Source organism: Lathyrus oleraceus, chromosome 5 (genome assembly GCF_024323335.1).
Source record: "Lathyrus oleraceus cultivar Zhongwan6 chromosome 5, CAAS_Psat_ZW6_1.0, whole genome shotgun sequence".
Classification (NCBI taxonomy): domain Eukaryota; kingdom Viridiplantae; phylum Streptophyta; class Magnoliopsida; order Fabales; family Fabaceae; genus Lathyrus; species Lathyrus oleraceus.
In genome coordinates, this window is record NC_066583.1 from 484,098,169 (window position 1) to 484,117,196 (window position 19,028).

At 39.5% G+C, this 19,028-nt stretch overlaps 1 protein-coding gene across 1 annotated transcript in view; it reads right to left on the bottom strand.

The window, feature by feature from the left end:
- Positions 1-18,769, bottom strand: part of LOC127081470 (E3 ubiquitin-protein ligase SDIR1) — a 97,923-nt gene extending 79,154 nt beyond the window's left edge. Inside the window, exons 1-9 of the mRNA XM_051021725.1 lie at positions 18,630-18,769; positions 18,439-18,493; positions 18,281-18,333; positions 17,954-18,182; positions 17,671-17,785; positions 17,379-17,420; positions 17,224-17,269; positions 16,586-16,711; positions 15,752-15,816 (exon numbers count right to left, since the gene is read on the bottom strand). Of these exons, the coding sequence (XP_050877682.1) occupies positions 15,752-15,816; positions 16,586-16,711; positions 17,224-17,269; positions 17,379-17,420; positions 17,671-17,785; positions 17,954-18,182; positions 18,281-18,333; positions 18,439-18,493; positions 18,630-18,707 (809 nt within the window). The 5' untranslated portion in view covers positions 18,708-18,769. The remainder of the gene's footprint in view (positions 1-15,751; positions 15,817-16,585; positions 16,712-17,223; positions 17,270-17,378; positions 17,421-17,670; positions 17,786-17,953; positions 18,183-18,280; positions 18,334-18,438; positions 18,494-18,629) is intronic.
- Between the last annotated feature and the right edge of the window lie 259 nt (positions 18,770-19,028).

The window sequence follows — 19,028 nt, forward strand, 5'->3', positions numbered from 1 at the left end:
AAGAATATGTGGATGTATTCGCATGGTCGTATCAAGATATGCCTAGTTTGGATATAGATATTGTGGTGCACAGGCTACCTCTCAGAGAAGATTGTCCTTCGGTAAAGCAGAAGCTTCGCAGAACTAGTCCTGATATGGCTGTCAAGATCAAAGAGGAGGTTCAGAAACAGTTGGATGCAGGTTTTCTAGCAGTTACCAATTATCCCCCTTGGATGGCCAACATCGTACCCGTGTCGAAGAAGGATGGTAAAGTCAGGATGTGTGTCGATTATCGAGATTTAAACAGAGCCAGTCCGAAAGATGACTTACCATTACCTCACATTGATGTATTGGTCGATAACACTGCCCAGTCCTCGGTTTTCTCTTTCATGGATGGATTTTCTGGCTATAATCAAATCAAGATGGCGCCAGAAGACATGGAGAAGACAACATTAATTACTTGGGGCATGTTCTGTTATAAGGTAATGCCATTTGGGTTGAAGAACGTCGGTGCTACCTACCAAAGAGCTATGACGACTCTCTTTCATGACATGATGCACAAAGAAATCGAAGTGTACGTGGATGATATGATTGCGAAGTCTCAGACAGAAGAGGAACACTTGGTAAACTTGCAAAAGTTGTTTGAAAGATTGAGAAAGTTCAAACTGAGGTTGAATCCGAACAAGTGTACATTTGGAGTGAGATCTAGGAAGCTGTTAGGTTTCATTTTCAGTGAGAAAGTGATCAAGGTTGATCCAGCGAAAGTAAAAGCTATTCAAGAAATGCCTGAACCAAGAACGGAGAAGCAGGTTCGTGGGTTTTTAGGGAGGCTGAACTACATTGCACGGTTCATATCTCACCTAACAGCTACGTGTGAACCGATATTTAAATTGCTAAGAAAAGATCAAGCAATCAGGTGGAACAATGATTGTCAAAAAGCTTTTGATAAGATAAAAGAATATTTGCAGAAACCTCCAATTCTTATACCTCCAGTTCCTGGGAGGCCTCTGATAATGTACCTTTCAGTAACATAGAATTTGATGGGGTGTGTATTGGGACAGCATGACGAGTCTGGTCGAAAAGAGCATGCAATATACTACCTTAGCAAAAAGTTTACCGACTGTGAAACAAGATATTCGTTGCTCGAGAAAACTTGTTGCGCTTTGGCATGGGCTGCTCGCCGACTAAGACAGTATATGTTGAACCATACTACCTTGTTGATTTCTAAGATGGACCCAGTAAAGTATATCTTTGAAAATTCGGCTCTTACCGGACGAGTGGCTCATTGGCAGATGATTTTGACAGAGTATGATATCCAGTACACGTCACAAAAGGCCATCAAGGGTAGTATTCTATCTGATTACCTTGCCGAGCAACCAATTGATGACTATCAGCCGATGATGTTTGAATTCCCCGATGAAGATATCATGTACTTAAAGATGAAAGATTGTGAAGAGCCTCTTGTCGAGGAAGGACCGGGTCCCGATGACAAGTGGACACTGATGCTTGATGGGGCGATAAATGTGAATGGAAATGGTGTTGGGGTAGTATTTATTAATCCTAAAGGTGCACACATACCTTTTTCCGCCAGATTGACTTTTGAAGTAACCAACAACGAAGCTGAGTACGAGGCCTGTATCATGGGGATTGAGGAAGTCATCGATCTAAGGATCAAAACTATGGACATTTATGGAGATTCTGCTCTAGTGATTAACCAAGTCAATGGGGAGTGGAGTACTCATCAGCAGCATTTGATTCCTTATAGAGATTACACCAGAAGGATCCTGACTTTCTTCAAGACAATAAAGTTGTATCATGTACCCCGAGATGAAAATCAAATGGCTGATGCCTTAGCCACATTGTCTTCCATGATTAAAGTTCATTGGCAGAATCATGTGCCACACGTTGCTGTGAATCGAATCGAGAGGCATGCGTATGTGTTTGCAGCCGAGTCTGTCATTGATGAGAAGCCGTGGTTTTATGATATTAAGAATTTCCTCAAAAGCCAAGAGTATCCTGAAGGAGCGTCAAAGAATGACAAGAAGACACTGAGAAGGCTAGATGGAAGCTTTTACTTGAACAAGGATGATGTGTTGTACAAGAGGAACTTTGACATGGTTCTGCTCAGATGCGTGGTTGGACACGAAGCAGACACGTTAATGCAGGAAGTGCACGAGGGATCTTTCGGTACCCATGCTGGTGGTCATGCAATGGCCAAGAAATTGTTAAGAGCCGTTTATTACTAGATAACCATGGAATCCGATTGTTTCAAATACGCTCGGAAGTGCCACAAATGTCAGATCTATGCAGATAAAGTGCATGTACCACCAAACCTTCTGAATATTATGAACTCTCCTTGGCCATTCGCGATGTGGGGCATTGATATGATTGGAAAGATTGAACCTACTTCTTCTAATGGACATCGCTTCATCCTAGTCGCGATTGATTACTTTACCAAGTGGGTGGAAGCAGCTTCCTATGCCAATGTTACCAGACAAGTGGTTGCTCGATTCATTAAGAAAGAAATTATCTGTCGTTATGGGGTTCCTGAGAGAATCATCACTGATAATGGTTCAAATCTCAATAACAAGATGATGAAAGAGCTTTGCAAAGACTTTAAGATCGAACACCACAATTCTTCTCCTTACAGACCAAAGATGAATGGTGCTGTAGAGGCGGCAAACAAGAACATTAAGAAGATTGTGCAAAAGATGGTGGTGACGTACAAGGATTGGCATGAGATGTTGCCTTTCGCTTTGCATGGGTATCGTACCTCAGTGCATACGTCAACCGGGGCAACTCCGTTTTCACTTGTGTATGGCATGGAGGCAGTCTTGCCAGTAGATGTTGAAATCCCTTCTTTGAGGGTGATGATGGATGTAAAACTTGACGAGGCTGAGTGGATTCAAGCCAGGTTTGATGAGTTAAATTTAATTGAGGAAAAGCGATTAGCAGCCATGTGCCATGGACAACTATATCAGAGAAGGATGAAGAAGGCCTTTGATCAGAAAGTGCATCCTCGAAGCTATCAAATAGGTGACTTAGTTTTGAAGAGGATCCTTCCTCCCGGTACAGATAACAGGGGCAAGTAGACTCTGAATTATGAAGGTCCATATGTTGTTAAAAAGGTCTTTTTTGGTGGTGCCTTGATGCTTACAACTATGGATGGTGAAGATTTTCCGTCTCCTGTGAATTCAGATGTAGCCAAAAAATACTTCGCATAAACTGACCCGCTGGACAAAAAAGAAAGTCTAGGCAAAAAAGGGCATCCTGGCGAACCAATAAAAAGAAAGAAAAAGGTTCGGGCAAAAGTTAGGGATAAAGAATGAAAATAATATGTACTCCCGGTAAGTCGAAAACCTGCAAAGACGGCTTAGGCAAAAATGGGTATCCCGGTGGATTGAAAACCTGAAAAGGAGGTCCAGGCAAAAGAGGGATTAAAGCGAAGACTACAGACTGAGTTATCTGTACTTCATCGCGTTTCAGTGTCTACAATCTTGAAGGATATGGTCGGTCTAATCACTCTTCTCAGAAAGCAAAGAATTTGGGGGAAATTGAAGACCTATGAGTCATAACAGAATTGGAAAATAGTGGAATGCCGTGTTCACATTTCCAATAGGATAGTTTATTTTCTCTTTTGGCGCAATTACCTCTTCCTAGGAATTGCTTCTCGATGTATTTGCCTTTATAGGCCATTTTCAATCAATAAAAGTCGTTATTCAGTCAAATTGCTCTCTTGTTTTTTTTATTCTACTGTTTTGTTTGCAAAAAAACGTCCGAATTTTTGATAAACATTGCATCTAAAAACATGAAGGCTAGACAATGACGTGCGGAAAGATAAAACATCTGAAAATCATTTTGAATGTTGAGTACACTTGAGTATATTTTGTCCATACGATCCCCTAGGGCATGTATGTCTTGCCGTTTTGCAGGTTACTATCTTTGATTGATGGCTAAAGCAGATGAGCCAAAGTTTGTTCGAAGGAAGACCCTGTTGTTTCAACATTGTCCAGTCGTGTAAGAAGTTGGGTCGTCTAAGTCGAGTTCAGAATTTGTTTCCCCAGCATGGTCGAGAGGTTGGTGTTTTCCCAACAAGTGACTCCCCAGTTGAGTTGGTTTCTCTACCGTTCCGAGAATGTCAGATCAGTAAGTATCCTCAGCGGAATTATTGTATGCCCCCACAGAGTTGGAAGATCGAATCAGAAATTGTGTGCTCAGTAAAGTGATCATTTGCTTTCCCAACAGGAGTTCTCCTCCCTTTGCATCTTGCATGTAGTAATCATCATTTGCATTCGCATTCTCAAATCGCGTAGCATTTCCATTCAGTATGGAGCATTACGCCATGGAAAACTCAAACATATGCATACATGTATTAAACCAGATTGGATCATATCTCCGGAAGAGACGGATCATTTTTCAACATCAGTGTAGCATATTTGCAGCAGTTGCTCTTGGCAACATTTAGAATCGATAATTCCGGTGAGATTTATTTTCTCACCAGTCCGTGAAAGGAAAGCTTGATTCTCTTACGATTTAGTCACCAGTAAGCGTCTGCCTTATTTTGACATATGTAAATACCATCCTTGCGATACCGGTAAGTGTCGTGTTGATCCCCGTGAATGTTTGTGCTTTTCTTTGATGTTGGCGAACATCATCTTTAGATGTCGGTAAACATCGAATTCCAATCGTTGGCCATCAATAAATGGCATGTCTTTCATGGTGTCTACAAAAAAAATCGTTCTGTCAACACCCGTGTGTGTCCTTTCCTTTTTTGGTGTCGGTAAACATCATTGTTCGATGTCGGTAAACATCAGTCGCTTGTTAACCATCGGTAAATGGTTTTGTCGTTTAAATAACTGTGTGTTTTCGCTATCCGTAAATATCGAGTATTTCATTTTCGCCATCGGTAAATGGTTTCATTTCATAAATGTATTCTTTCCTCGGTGTCTGTAAACATCTTTGTTCGATGTCGGTAAACATCGAGTTCCTTCCCAATCATCGGTAAATGTCTGGTCTTGTTTCACTTATAAACATCTTTGCTCGATGTCGGTAAACATCGAGTTCCTTCCCAGTCATCGGTAAATGTCTGGTCATATAGCGCTTTCTTTGATATCGGTAAATATCAAATTTATTTTGAAGTCGCCATCGGTAAATGGCCTCGCTTTCTTTGATATCGGTAAATATCAAATTTGTTTTGAAGCCGCCATCGGTAAATGGCCTCGCTTTCTTTGATCCGTCACCTACAGAGTGCAAATTCCCCGATTCTTTTGGTATTCAATCCCTATTTGCCTTGAAAGTTTGATAGCCGCTGCTTTCATCCGTTCAGGTTCACAGTTGATTGAATAGGGGCAGTTGTAGCACCTCAAATTTGCCCTCCTCATTCATGCATTCATTTTTAGGTCATTTAATATTTCATATTGCATTTCATCATTAGCTCCAAGATTTTGTCTTCCAAGAAGCTTGGTTATCATCCAAGTCACTTTGTGGGTTCTATCTGATTGATCAGTCAACACAAGGGAGATTGTGCATCAACTAGGATTTTTCTCAACACTCAAGGAAGTTTGTATTCATTTGGGAATCAAGGCAGTCAAAGTAGGGTTCCTCAAGGATTGAGATACATTCTTGGTTTGAAGGTCTTATGGATGTTGTGTAGAGCTCATGGGAGCTAGGGTTTCATTTTCAGAAGTTTTCTTCAAAGGATCAAGCTTAATGGGCTTAGTACAGTTCAAAATTCAACTGTGAAGTCAAAAGTCAACTGTAGGTCGACTGAGGGTCAAATCGCTAGGGAATGACTTGAGATACTTCCAACATGTCCAAATGGGGTTTATTCATCATTCAAAACATTAATCTTGGAACAAAGGTCCAGTGCACAGGTTACCAAATTTGGAAAGATGTTTCTGAGCTGTCATGCTCGTTAGGCGAAGCCCACGCTTCCTCCTTCGCTCCAGCGAACCTTGATGATGTTGCTACTGGAATTGCTCGCTACCTGCTCGCTGGATGCTCGCCTAGCGAGTAACTGCTAGCTTTGTTCCAAGTCTGGGGGTGTTTGATGGAACCTCGCTGAATTGTGCTTTGCATGCTGTTTTGAAAAAAAACAAAATCCCGTCATGTTCGCCAGATGCTCGCTAGGCGAAGACAGTAGCGAGATGATTTGCTAGCTGCTCGCTAGGCGAAGACGGTAGCGAGCATGGTAGAAACCCATTTAATTTTCAGAGGCCCACTCATTTGGGCCCAAAAAAAACCTTTTTAAATTATTTTAGTTTCACTCTGACGCTCAGATTTTTTCACTTCCATCTCTCACTCTGAAGCTGAGTCTCACACTTTTCGCTTCCATCTCACACAAACCCTAACGGTTGCATTGCAAACCCTAACCGTTACATTTCAAAATCAATCAACCTCTTCAATCAGGTTTGTTCTGTCTCCATTCTTTTATGCTTTCAATGTTGTAAATTCTATAGAATGAATCATTAGGGTTGAATTTGGGAGATTGGGTTTTTAGGTTTGCATGTATGTTTAGAACGATTCTTAGCATGTTAAATTACTTTGTTTCTGAAATTTGGGAGATTGGGTATCATTAGACTTTTGGATTTCTGGAATTGGACTATTATCAAGGAAGAACCCATAACCCGTAGGCATTCGCTAGCATCTCGCTAGGCGAACCTGTAGCGAAGCTTCGCTAAGTCTTCGCTACGCGAAGCCGTAGCGATCATGACAGTAGTTGGTTTTTCTGTTTGCTCTCTAATCTGTTTTAGTGGGTATGTCATGTATTGATGTGTGGAGCCTTGCTCCCTGACTTTGAGTTTTGATACCCTTTTGATGCATTTGTTTGACAAGAGGTTTAGGCCTCCTATCCTTGGTTGTTTTTTGTGAGCTTTTTGTGAACTTTAATAGCATGATTCATGTGGTTGCTATGATTCTTCTGTTTGGTGCAACTCTTGATTGCACCCCATCTTGTTATTCTAACTTGTTTGTTGAGTTTTTATGAGGGATCACATGACTCTTGAAGAGATAACTTGCTCGGTATTCCACTTTATTTGTGGGATACCATTTGGATATTTATTCTGATTGCTTTGCTGACTTGCTTTCTTGATGGTGCTAGCTTGAGAGATCTATGGGTTTCTTGCGTCTTTATTTGTTGTTACTTCGGATCTTTATCCGTGTGGTAGATCTCTTGATCCCTTTTACATCTTTCCAGCATTTTACCGCTTTCTTAGCTGGAAGACCTCGATAGGAGGCAATGTTTTTGTGTGTTTACTTTTGTGCCCAAAGACCTCCAAGAGAAGGCACCAGTGCTAAAGACCTCCATGAAAAGGAAATTGACGGATAAAAGGGATTAGTAGTCAATCCCCTGTTATTCAGTGTGTCGTTCTATATGCTCGCACTACGTGTCGATGCTTTAGAACAAAAGCCCAAGATCTTTTGTCCCGTCAGTCAGTGGGGAGGGTCCGACCTTTCTGAACCCCCATGCTTTGTCATGAGCTCACCCTGTCCAGGGTTAAGAGCTATGAGGTCTTATCCTCATTACCCTTTTGATCTGCTCACCCTGACATTCAATATCCGCGGTTAAGAGCCCATTTGATTACCTTTCCATGGCTTGTTTGTCGAGGTTGATATGACCCCTCTTGACTAAAGCCCTACCCATGTATGTTTGAGCCCTTTGTTGGTGTGTTTATTTTATGCTATATGTTTTGTGTGGTGTGGTCGTCTCCCCATAGGATTGCTAGGCTTCGCATAGTCTCTCATTTGCATGTCAATTAAGGTAGCACAGTTCCTTCGTCTAGGACTTCCTTTTTCCATGAGCATTCCTAAAACACAAACAAAATCTTTGATTTTCTTTTTCCTAAGAACACGTTAACTCCTTCTACTATAGGTGAGTAAGCCTCCAAAGGTCGAGCATCCGTTAGATTGCATAGTAACGTCGTGTCGCATCCGCGAAAAACAACCGGCGAGCTAAAAACTAAACAACACAGAGCCGCCACCGTGCGTTATTTATCCCAAAGAGGGAAAGGAAACGCTCGAAGTAAACCTGGAAAAAGCATGGTCTCGCGACCAAAGAGAATGGGATCGGGAGTCGGTTATGCGAAGGGAAGGTATTAGCACCCCTACGCATCCGTCGTACTCGACGGGATCCACGCTCTAAAAGATAGAAAAGGTTGCTAAAACAAACAACACACACACACACACAAGAAACACAGGTGGGAAGAGGGAAAAGGGTTCGCTAGGATATCGCATCCTATGCCTACGTATCTCGTCTGGAACGAGAATCAGAGCTACCGTAGTTCGGCTCACGCACGCCGAAACAAAACACATGCACAAACGTTGAGACATCAAAACAAATACACAAACAGGCAAACATGGAACCCGAACGCCAATTGCTGGACTTACATCAGCTTCCGAACCAAACAAACCCACACTGGAAACCAGATGCCACTTGATGGACTTATACCGGACTCCAAGCACACAACAAGAGGATCCGGAATGCCAATCACTGGGCTTACATCCATCTCCTACACAGACAAGAACAAACAAGCTACAAGTTACTAAGGAGTCGGGAACTCGAGCCTAGCAACTGTCAAGCAAGCACACACAAAAAGGAAAATAAAGGGTGCCCGGAGAGATCTCGCACGACCTCCTGCCTATGTACCTCATCTGGTATGAGGATCAGGGCAACGTAGTTCCCCTGAATAGGGGAGAAACTTTCTCCTAACCAGAGACTGGGAAATGACTAACTAGAAGGGAGACTGACTCGAGCCTAATAGTTATCATGTATTCCACAATGGTCCTAGGTTGAGTTTTCTATCTACTTGCACAACATCAAGCTAATCCTAAACAGGCAAAGCAAAGCATGCAAGCATAATCAAAACAAAGCAAACATTCATAATTAGCACACACTATATACAGACAAAGTGGGCTCAAACAGGGGTTAGACTGCCAAAGCAAGTCAACTGTATCAGGGTGATGTTAGCTCTTAACCCTGACATTGAGAGTCAGGGTGAAGCAGATGAAATAGGAAGTGAGGGGTGTGCCTCACAACTCTTATCCCTGGCCAGGGAGAGCTTTAGACAATGAAGTGTGGGTTCAGAAAGTGGGAACCCTTCTACACTTATGACACTGACTCAACTGTACAACTGTACAAGGATCTTGGGTTAATATCCACAATGCATCAACACCAGTTGTGTGAGCAGAGGGATGACTCAACAAGAATAGCAGGAGATGGATTGCACATCTCTTGTGTTCTGCCAATTGCCTTATCAAAGGTCTTTTCCTGCTTGGGGACAAAAATAAACAATCACAAGCATTGCCTCTTAAGGAGGACTTCAGACAGGTGTCTGGCCAAGTAACAGGCCAGGTCTTCCAGACTACATGAAGTTAGTGATGATATACCTCAATTGGTTAAGCAACCAAGCAACAGCAAAAGCAAGTTCACAATGAACTATAGCAACTAATGTACCGGAAATCAATCTAACATAATCAGTACACAGCTCAAACAGTCAAACAGACAAACTAATGGTTAACAGTTAACTGTACACAAGCAATGCATCAAGCAAAGCATGAGCCAATGCTCAACACAAATGACTTAAGAGCCACCTACAAAACAAACTTAATGTTAATCAACATCAATCAAATGAACAACTCAAGCCAAGTGAATTAATTCCCCCATGCCATATGCCTTTTGTCCTGAAAACACAACTCAAACATGAGAAGCAAACCCCTAGGACAAAGCCTAGGGTCAAATAGGGATCAATAATCCAAAACAGAACATGACAATTATCAAAAATCAAGTTCAATCGATTTAGAAACAAATCCAAGTGGTCTCACATTCATATCATTCACCAATTTCATTCCATGAAACATAGAAGGCAAAGCATGTCAGTTCAAAGCTCATTGGACCAAACAGAATGAATCAATCCAAACTCAATCAAAAATAATTCAATAAATCCCGAAACAATTCATGGCTAAACAGCACTCATAACATGATCATCATACCAAATTTCAAGTCAATTGGACAATGGGAAGCAAGTCAATTAAATTCATCAAGTCAAGGTAAGGCAAAACGAGCTCATACAAGGCCTAAAATCATGCATCAACTTCAAGCAAGCACAAAACAGAGTAGGAAAATGATAAATGCACCAAACCAAAACCAAGATACACTTCAAAGTGTTTAGAATCTCTCCACAAAATTTCAAGTCCATCCAATACATATCAAGAATTTCACAAATCATTTAAGATCATGACTCACAAAAGGTCCACATTTGGCCAAACAGAAAAGAAATTCTCAAACAAATAGGAAATGCATCCAAAAAATCCACAAAACTTCACAAGTGAACCTAACATCCAGAAGTATCATCATGCAAAAATTCAGCTCATTTCAAGTTCATATGGCATGGCAAATAAAATCAGGAAGTTAGACAAGAAATGGTGTGACACAAATTGTCACACCTAGATTCAACAGCTCATATCTCACAATCCAGAAAAGCAAAAATCACAAACTATATACCAAAATGTTAATTGAGGTGTCTAGATTATGCATACAAAATTTCAAGAATTTTGGATTAGGCATCATCATTTCATGATCAAAACATCAAGCAAGGTGCATGAAAGAACACATGTGAACAAACCCTAGGCCATTCAAAAAATCACACGTGCACAATTTTAATAAAAATCACCAAAAAATAGTAGACATGGCAAGGATCATGGCACAAAAAATTTCATCTCAATTGGATTAATGGTTATGAAGTTATGAATTTTCTAATGTGGAAGAAAATTAAAAAAATGAAAGGGAGCATATGAACATGATATGCACAATTGAAAAAGAAACACAAAAGCCAAAAGAGAAAAGTCCTCAGTCCGGACTCGAACACGCGCGCTATTCAAATGAAGCGCTACTTAAGTGAAACGCTGCGTTTCACTTAAGTACATGGCACGACGTGATTGGTTACATGGCTCACAAACACCAAAATCACATGCAAACAAGGCCAAGGCAGATTGAAACGCGATCTGGAAACAAAACCTAAACATTCATCATCATCATCATCATGTTCATAATCATCATGAAATTTTGGTCACAGAAATTTACAAAACATATATCATTCAAATCGTCTTTCATCACACATCAACAATATAGCAAGGATTTAGCCTAATTCTAACCATATCACAAGAACCGATCCAAATAAGTTTCACAATCCAAATTTCAAATCAAGATAACTTTCTCAATACCTAATGAAATTAAGAGATCTAAATTGCATAATGATCTACATGCTAAGATCTACAAGAACCACATGAGAACTGCAAGAATTGGAGCAATCGAGTTCTAACCTCTTTGAAGATGTAGAACTTGATTCGTGAGTTTCAAGGCCTCAAAGGTGAAAACAGATGATCTATGATGATGAGGAAGATGAATGAATGCAAGGATTTAGCTCAACAGTGCTTGAATTCGAAGAAATCTCCAAATGCCATGAATATGCTCAAGCTCCAACAGTTCCAATTCTTCAAGAATTCTCCAATATTTGCTTCAACAGATCTTCAATACTTCCTGCAGATGATGATTAGCACAAGAACAAGCAAAAGGAATGGTGAAATTCGATGAACAAAGTTGAAAAAGTTTGAGAGAATTTGAGATGAAAAAGTGTTTGGATCTGAAATTGTGAATGTGTTGATGCAGAATTCTGTTATGATTAGGACTTTATACCACCTGTTAATCCTGCTAGTTAAACATGATTAGCAAAATGTAAATGGATTAAGTGAAATAAGTATGTTATGCAAATTTGGCCAAAATGCCCTCATGTTATGCTATGCAATAGAACAATGCAAATTCACTTGAAACAAGTCCAAAAATCTGTTTTAAGGCAATTGGAATTGGTTTGGAATGAATATTATGCATACTTTTCAAAATCACCTTTTCCCACCAAAATTCAAAATTGATTCACTTGAAAAATGCCATTTTTGTGTGAGCAAAATTCATGACATGTAATGCTTGTTTTGGATATAGGACATCAAAAGAAATTTGCTCCAAAAAGTCTTACTCCATTTGGCCTTGTGAATCAAAAGTTATGCCTCTTTGAAATTCAACTTTTCTTGACAATGATTGATCCATAACTTGCCAACCACAAATGAGAAATTCATGTTCTTGGACTTTTTGGAAAGGTGAGAGCAAGATCTACAACTTTCATGTTGAACAAAATTTCATTTGAAGCATTTTTGGACATGTAATTTTGAGGAGAAATCCTTTCCATTTTTGGCAATTTTGAATTACAAGTCACTTTCTATTTTTGGAAAGTTTTCATATGACTTTATTTTCTTCATTGTTGATCTTTGAAATGTCAAATGAAACTTGTTTGGACATGAATGAAGTGTCTCTAACCCTCTCCCACCTCCAAATTCATCAGTTGACCTTTGGTTGACTTTTTCTGACTAATAGATGAACTGGCCATGCACAGATGAACTTGAGCTTCAATCTCCTGATGAAATGGCTCAATGATGAAACCCTAGCTTCCATAAGCTCAATATAATCATATGATGATCCCCATATCCATTGAAACCCTCATATCCTTGCAAAACCCTGATTGGCACAATGCAGATGATTAGGGTTGACTAGAGGTCAAAACCCTAATCCCAAGGTATCTGATCAAGCACAATGAATCTCTTAGTGATGACAAGACCATGATGATGATGATGTACCATTTCAACCAAGATAAAGCTCAACCTCCTTGAATCAAGAAACCCTAACTTTAAGCACAAACCCTCAGATGGTTAGTGATCAATCCAATGAAACCCTCAACTTGAATATCTCAACCTCTTCATCTTCTAATCAAGACTTAGGAGGATGACTTGCTTGATGTTGCCATATGATATGCAAATATGCAATGCCTAATGACCTAAAAATGATATGCAATATGTTATGCTAGTCCCAAGAGAGGAGGGCAAATTTTGAGGTGTTACAGCTGCCCCTATTCAATCCACTGTGAACCTGTCGATATGAATAGCCTCGACTTTCAGATGATCAGGATGAAGAGTGATTGAATACCAAGAACAAACGAACAATTTGCACTCTGATGGGAAATAATTAACAATGCCTGTCAGAATCGGCAAAGAAACAATGCTGAAAGAAAAATCCGTCTGGCACAGAGAAAGTCGGCCTGAACACCGAAACAGAAATCTGACCTGGATACCAAAATAAATGATAACGCAGAGATAACCATGGCCTGAACACCACATCCGCTGGGGATTATCATCTCTCTCTTTTTTGCTTTTCTTGAACCCCGAAATTTTTTTTCGCGCAAATGATCCCAGATCATTGCATTTGAACCCCGACATCTTGTTTGCCAAAATAATGAACCCCATTCTCCCTTTGAACCCCAGTCGCCTGACGATAACTTGTGATCGCCATTGTGAACCCCGTTCTCCAGAAAACATCCTGTGTCTCCTTTTCTCCATTTGAACCCCGCTCTCCAGAAAATGCCTCAACATTTCCCTTTCTCCATTTGAACCCCGTTCTCCAATTTCTTGTGATAATTCTGCTGGCAACGTCGGAAATAACACCAAACACCACTCTGAGGGCGATATATCAGAGGGTACACCTTCACAAAAGGAATGTAACATGTGCATCTCTTCCTCAGAAGACACCTATAACGACCTCTGTTGGCCTCAGCCAAAGTCTAAGGTGACACATGAACAGAAGATAATCCTGAGGACCTCATCCCGGATACAATTTTCAACTCCAATCTCTATTTGGACCCCTCTCTCCAAAAAATGCCTCAACATTTCCCTTTCTCCGTTTGAACCCCGATTGTCGCACTGATCGCGTAACGTCCTTTGATTTCATTTCCATCTCCGCCCGACGGAAAAAATTTCCTCCAGTATCGCACTACTGGGGAACATTGCTGATCTGACATCATGATGCTAGACTCCTCAGAGTAACATCTTCCAACTTCTGTCTCGCACGACAGAAATCTCCTCCAGTATCGCACTACTGGGGAATATTGTTGACCCAACACCACGATGTTAAACTCCTCAGAGTAACATCTTCACCATCCGGCGAAACCAAACCTCAAGCGGTAACCACGGCTCGAGTAACTGATACTTGCAATGTTAACGATTTTCCAACTAGCGAAACCACTCCTCAAACGGTAACCACGGCTTGAGTAGCATCTTCACCCACTGGCAAAACCATATCTCAAACGGTAACCACGGCCTGAGACTAGCCTATGCTTGCAATGATGATGCATGACTTTTTTCAGCGTAATGCTCCATAATCATGGAAATGCTACGCGATTTATTATGCAATATGCTATGCTTATTCTACATGATGAATGCATAAAAAGTATCCCCCTCAAGGGACTCTTCTGGGGAGTTTGAGACACTCTGCTGAGGAACTCGACAACATTCCGATCTCCACCCTGCCGGGGAATAGCACTGCTGCTGCTGGGATAAGGCAACCCTTGCTGGGGAATACCTCCTTTGCACTCTGTGGGGAAACAACGGTTTCTGACTGGCTGGGGATATAAATCCCGACTCTTCTTGGGAAACCCTCACAGATACCTCCGCTGGGAACTAGCAACCTTCAGGCCTGGCGACTGGGGAAACATCGATCTGAAACCTGTCGAAGATAACCATCCTGACCCTGCTAGGAAAGCCAAAGACCTTGAATCTGCTGGAGAATTAGTCCTCCCGACTCTGCTTGGTGAGATGAGGAAAATCTGATACCGAACACCCGTCAACGCGTCGACCCATTGGCATCCACCATCCCACTATCAGCTTTCCAATTTTGAGAACTCCCAGACTCGTCTAGACTTTCCTGATTCATCACCTTGTATTCCCAACCGCTCCGCACTCGACGGAGAGCACACTCCTGGGATTTATACAGACTTTTCAATTTTCAGACTTTGAAGAGTCTTCTTGATTAATTCCAAGGATCGCCGTACGTCTCGTCCACTACAACAAACAAGACCTTAGACAGCGCTTTTTTTAGCCTTAGACAGCGCTTTAAAGCGCTGTCTAAACCTCCGTTGCTAAAGGTTTAGACAACGCTTTTTTAAATCTTAAAAGCGCTGTCTAAGCCCCCCCCCCCCCCTTAGACAGCGCTTTTGCCTAAAGCGCTTTATAAGACCCTCTTATTTTAAAATTTTTAGGTATACCTTAGACAGCGCTTTTGAAAAGCGCTGTCTAAGCCCCACCCCCTTAGACAGCGCTTTGGCCAAAAGCGCTTTCTAAGACCCTCCTATTTTAATTTTTTTAGGTATACCTTAGACAGCGCTTTTCAAAAAGCGCTGTCTAAGCCCCCCCCCCCCCCCCCCCCCCCCCCTTAGACAGCGCTTTTGCCTAAAGCGCTTTCTAATCCCCCCTTAGACAGCGCTTTTTACAAAAGCGTTGTCTAAGGTATAAGAAAATTTTTGAAGCTTTTGTTTTAAACCACATTTTTTCCAGGTTTATAAACCAGAATTTCTACCTGTTTTCAACCAGATTTTGACAGACAATTATCACATTTTATATATGCCATTTTGGCCTTTTTTTCTACCAATTTTTGGCTAACAAATATATATATATATACCAATTCAAACCAATTTTGCCTGAAATGTATCAAAATATATACAAATTTATGTACACATTTACAAGTCATAACATATACTACAAATGTACACATTAATTACACAAATTTATAAACAAACATTGAGCTTTATCATGAATTGACACCACTCCTCTTTGATTTCGTCCACTTGATCCTTTGTATAAAATGCACACTTGAATTCATCAAAGTACTACATAATAATATAACATATTTTGAATTAATTCCAACGTCCCTTGTTGCCGCAACCAAGGATCAATGCAATTAGCATGAAACTAGAAAACAAATAAACAACATCAGTTACAAATTGAGATAAAATTATAAAGAGTGTCAAGCATGAGATTTTTATATACTTACGAATAGCCTGACTTCTTAATATAATACTAGTTAATATCATGCCACTGTCAATTTACTTCACTTAAAACTGAAATGTTGATTTAATGTTTGTTTGGGGTGGGGGAGAATATAAAGGTTTTCAACATACCTAACTACTAAAATCAGTTTATAAATTTAAAACTGGAGAATATTCCACAATAAATGTTCAACTACATCAAAGATGCCTTTTCTCAATGATAAACTCAAGCTCGTGATGGAACATCCAAAGAAAAATACTTTTCAAAACAAAGGCAATGCTAATAAAAAGTCAATATCTTGCACATCCAATTTCAACTGTAGCTAAAATTTTAAAGGATTTCAACTACACTTTTTTCATTAAAATTTTATAACAGAAATGAAGATTAAAACATGACATAAAAAGCTTGATCTTCTTTCTATTAAGTTCAAAGTGACTATTGGCTTTTAAGTGTGTGTGGGCGTAAGAGAGCACGTGCATTTGTCCACCCTTGGTAAAATCTAGGTGCCAACACTCCGGAATTCAGAATGAGTGTCAACGCACACAAAATACATGATTTGACTTCTTGCATATATTAGTGACTTAGATGAACATTAGCTGAGATGACTAAGTGAACTGGCAGGATATATCATCAAACAAATAGAAAACAAACTATTTGCTAAAATGTAACAATGCAGACCAGCTAAACACACCTGATGCAGGCAGGGCAAGCTACGAAGTACATCTCCAACATTAACCTGCTCCAAGCATACACTGCAGGTGAGATCATCATCTGAGGCTTTTGAGTTTCCAGCCGCATTTGAATTATCCTGCGTTTTCTGCTAGAAACAAAAAGAAATTAATCATGCAAACCTGCCGTCACTCCAAATGAAAATATAGTAATTTGATAGTAAGGAAAATAATCGATGTTGTATACTCATCATTTTGCTATTTATCTCCCTTTTGGGAACATTAACTGGTGGAAAATTCACCAGACAATGTCAGAGATGGTGGTCTATATATAGCCATAATGGTCTATAAAAATGATAAAAAGATATTCAAGAAAATAATATAATGGCATAGATTTTCGAAGTCCCAAGCCCAACAATGATAAATGTGCTATTTATTTTTAACTCATCATGTAATATCCATTAAAGGATTGTCATCTCTTTCCTGTACCACCAGGAAGTTTCCAGGAAAATCGAAGTATTAAGTAACAACATGCATAAAACCATACTCTCAAGGAATCGTCGGAGTTCTCATGCGAAGCAATGTAATTAACTTGTTTAGGCTAAATGGAGGGCACATCATAAAAATAAATAACCAAAAAAAACAATGATGTAGATGATACCTCAGCGGAAGTGGATGGCGATACTTGTGGCACTAAGGAACTACTTCTGTAAGCAAAAGCAGCTTCTTGTCATATAATCAGTAATATAACCTTTTAGTGCATGTAGACTTCATAAATTTATGAATAAAGTAGTAAAAGTGTGTGTGCGTGCATACATGTTGGCAACTTGGCTTCTGTAATACTTTAGCATTCCTACACTATTAATATAAACCCATATAAAAATGCATTATCATGCATTTTATTTTACCAACTGTTAATTATAGGTAGAAGCTTCCCATTGTCTTCATTAGTTGCATCAAATATTCAAATGGGATCTTATTTTCATATAATTTCAATATGCTCTTCAAGATAACTTAAAAAGACAACTTACAACTTATATAAACAGTTTAACCACGTTTCTCTATAATTTAAGGGAATATATAACAACTGATCGGACTGATCACTTACTTTTGGGGAACAGAAACCCTGTATTTGTGAACTGGAAGAGCATTTATCTCTTCTTCAGTCATAGAAGGTGCAGTAGAAACATTATCCGAATCCAGAGCTCTTAAAGTTTCATAATCTAAAATTGGAAAAGGAAAAATAAAACGAATTAGGAATATTATTATATAATACACCTGAAAAGTAGTGAACACATAAATTAACTACAATATTTTTTAATTTCAAAAGGTTGTAAAAAATTTATTGTGAAACAGAGTAAGAATTTATACTATGAAAAGAACAAACAAACCTAGATCATCAAACTCCCGATCAAGAAGTGCCAGCTGAAGTCTGAGACCCTGCAGACGCCCTCGGCTTGCAAGTGCTATCGATGGAGGCATATGCAACCGTAGTTCTGTGTGGCCAAGAAGGCCACTGGCTGCTGCTGCATGAGCTTGGGCCTGGGCTTGAAGCTGTTGACATGTCGCATACATCCTTAGCATTGTAGCCATCAAAAAAACACCAAGCACTAGCCAGAGCTACAAACAGAAAACCTCATAAATCATAAAAGATATTAACAAGTTCATATTTTTTTAGATGAAATTTATATGCTTTGTTTAGATACATAAGACCTTACCAGAAAATTTGGTGACATCTGGTGGGAGTTCAGTATCATGAATAACAGGAGAACTGAAATATATACGGATTAAGTTGTGAATGGAACATTGGAGAAAATATAAAAATGCAAATTATCTACACAACAAATTATAAAAGAAACTTAATTTGAAAACATACCTGTTACGAGAAAAGTGAGTGAGTTGGAATTACTAGGACGTGTTGCATGAACACGCTGAAGAAAAGATTAAAATCAGTACAAAACAACACTTTATTCATTAAACATAAATCAAAGAAACAATAAAAGCATCAAATTTTTTAGATATAATAACACATTTATGCAAATAATAATTGATGCAGGCAGTACATACCAATGCACGCCTCTCAGGCATAAATCCTGGAAACCCATTTTCTATATCACCTCTTGCTCCTCGAAAAACAAAACTCATGGCTCTATATATTTGAAAACTTGAACTAAAACTTCATAAGCTGACTATATACCCAGACCAGAATCAACAATTAAAACCATTCAATATTCTGAAATATCAAATAAAATGGTAGTCAGTAAACAAGAAACCAACACCAAATACATGATTGAGGGTGAAATTCAATAGGTATCACAGATAAGATAAAATCGGGAAAAAAAACCAAAAGTATCATATAATTATATCAAGAGAGAAAGTATATTATATAACATACCACACACTAAACCCATCAGGATTATCCCTAACATTGTCAAAAACACTTGCAATGCATGAAACCAAATGAAT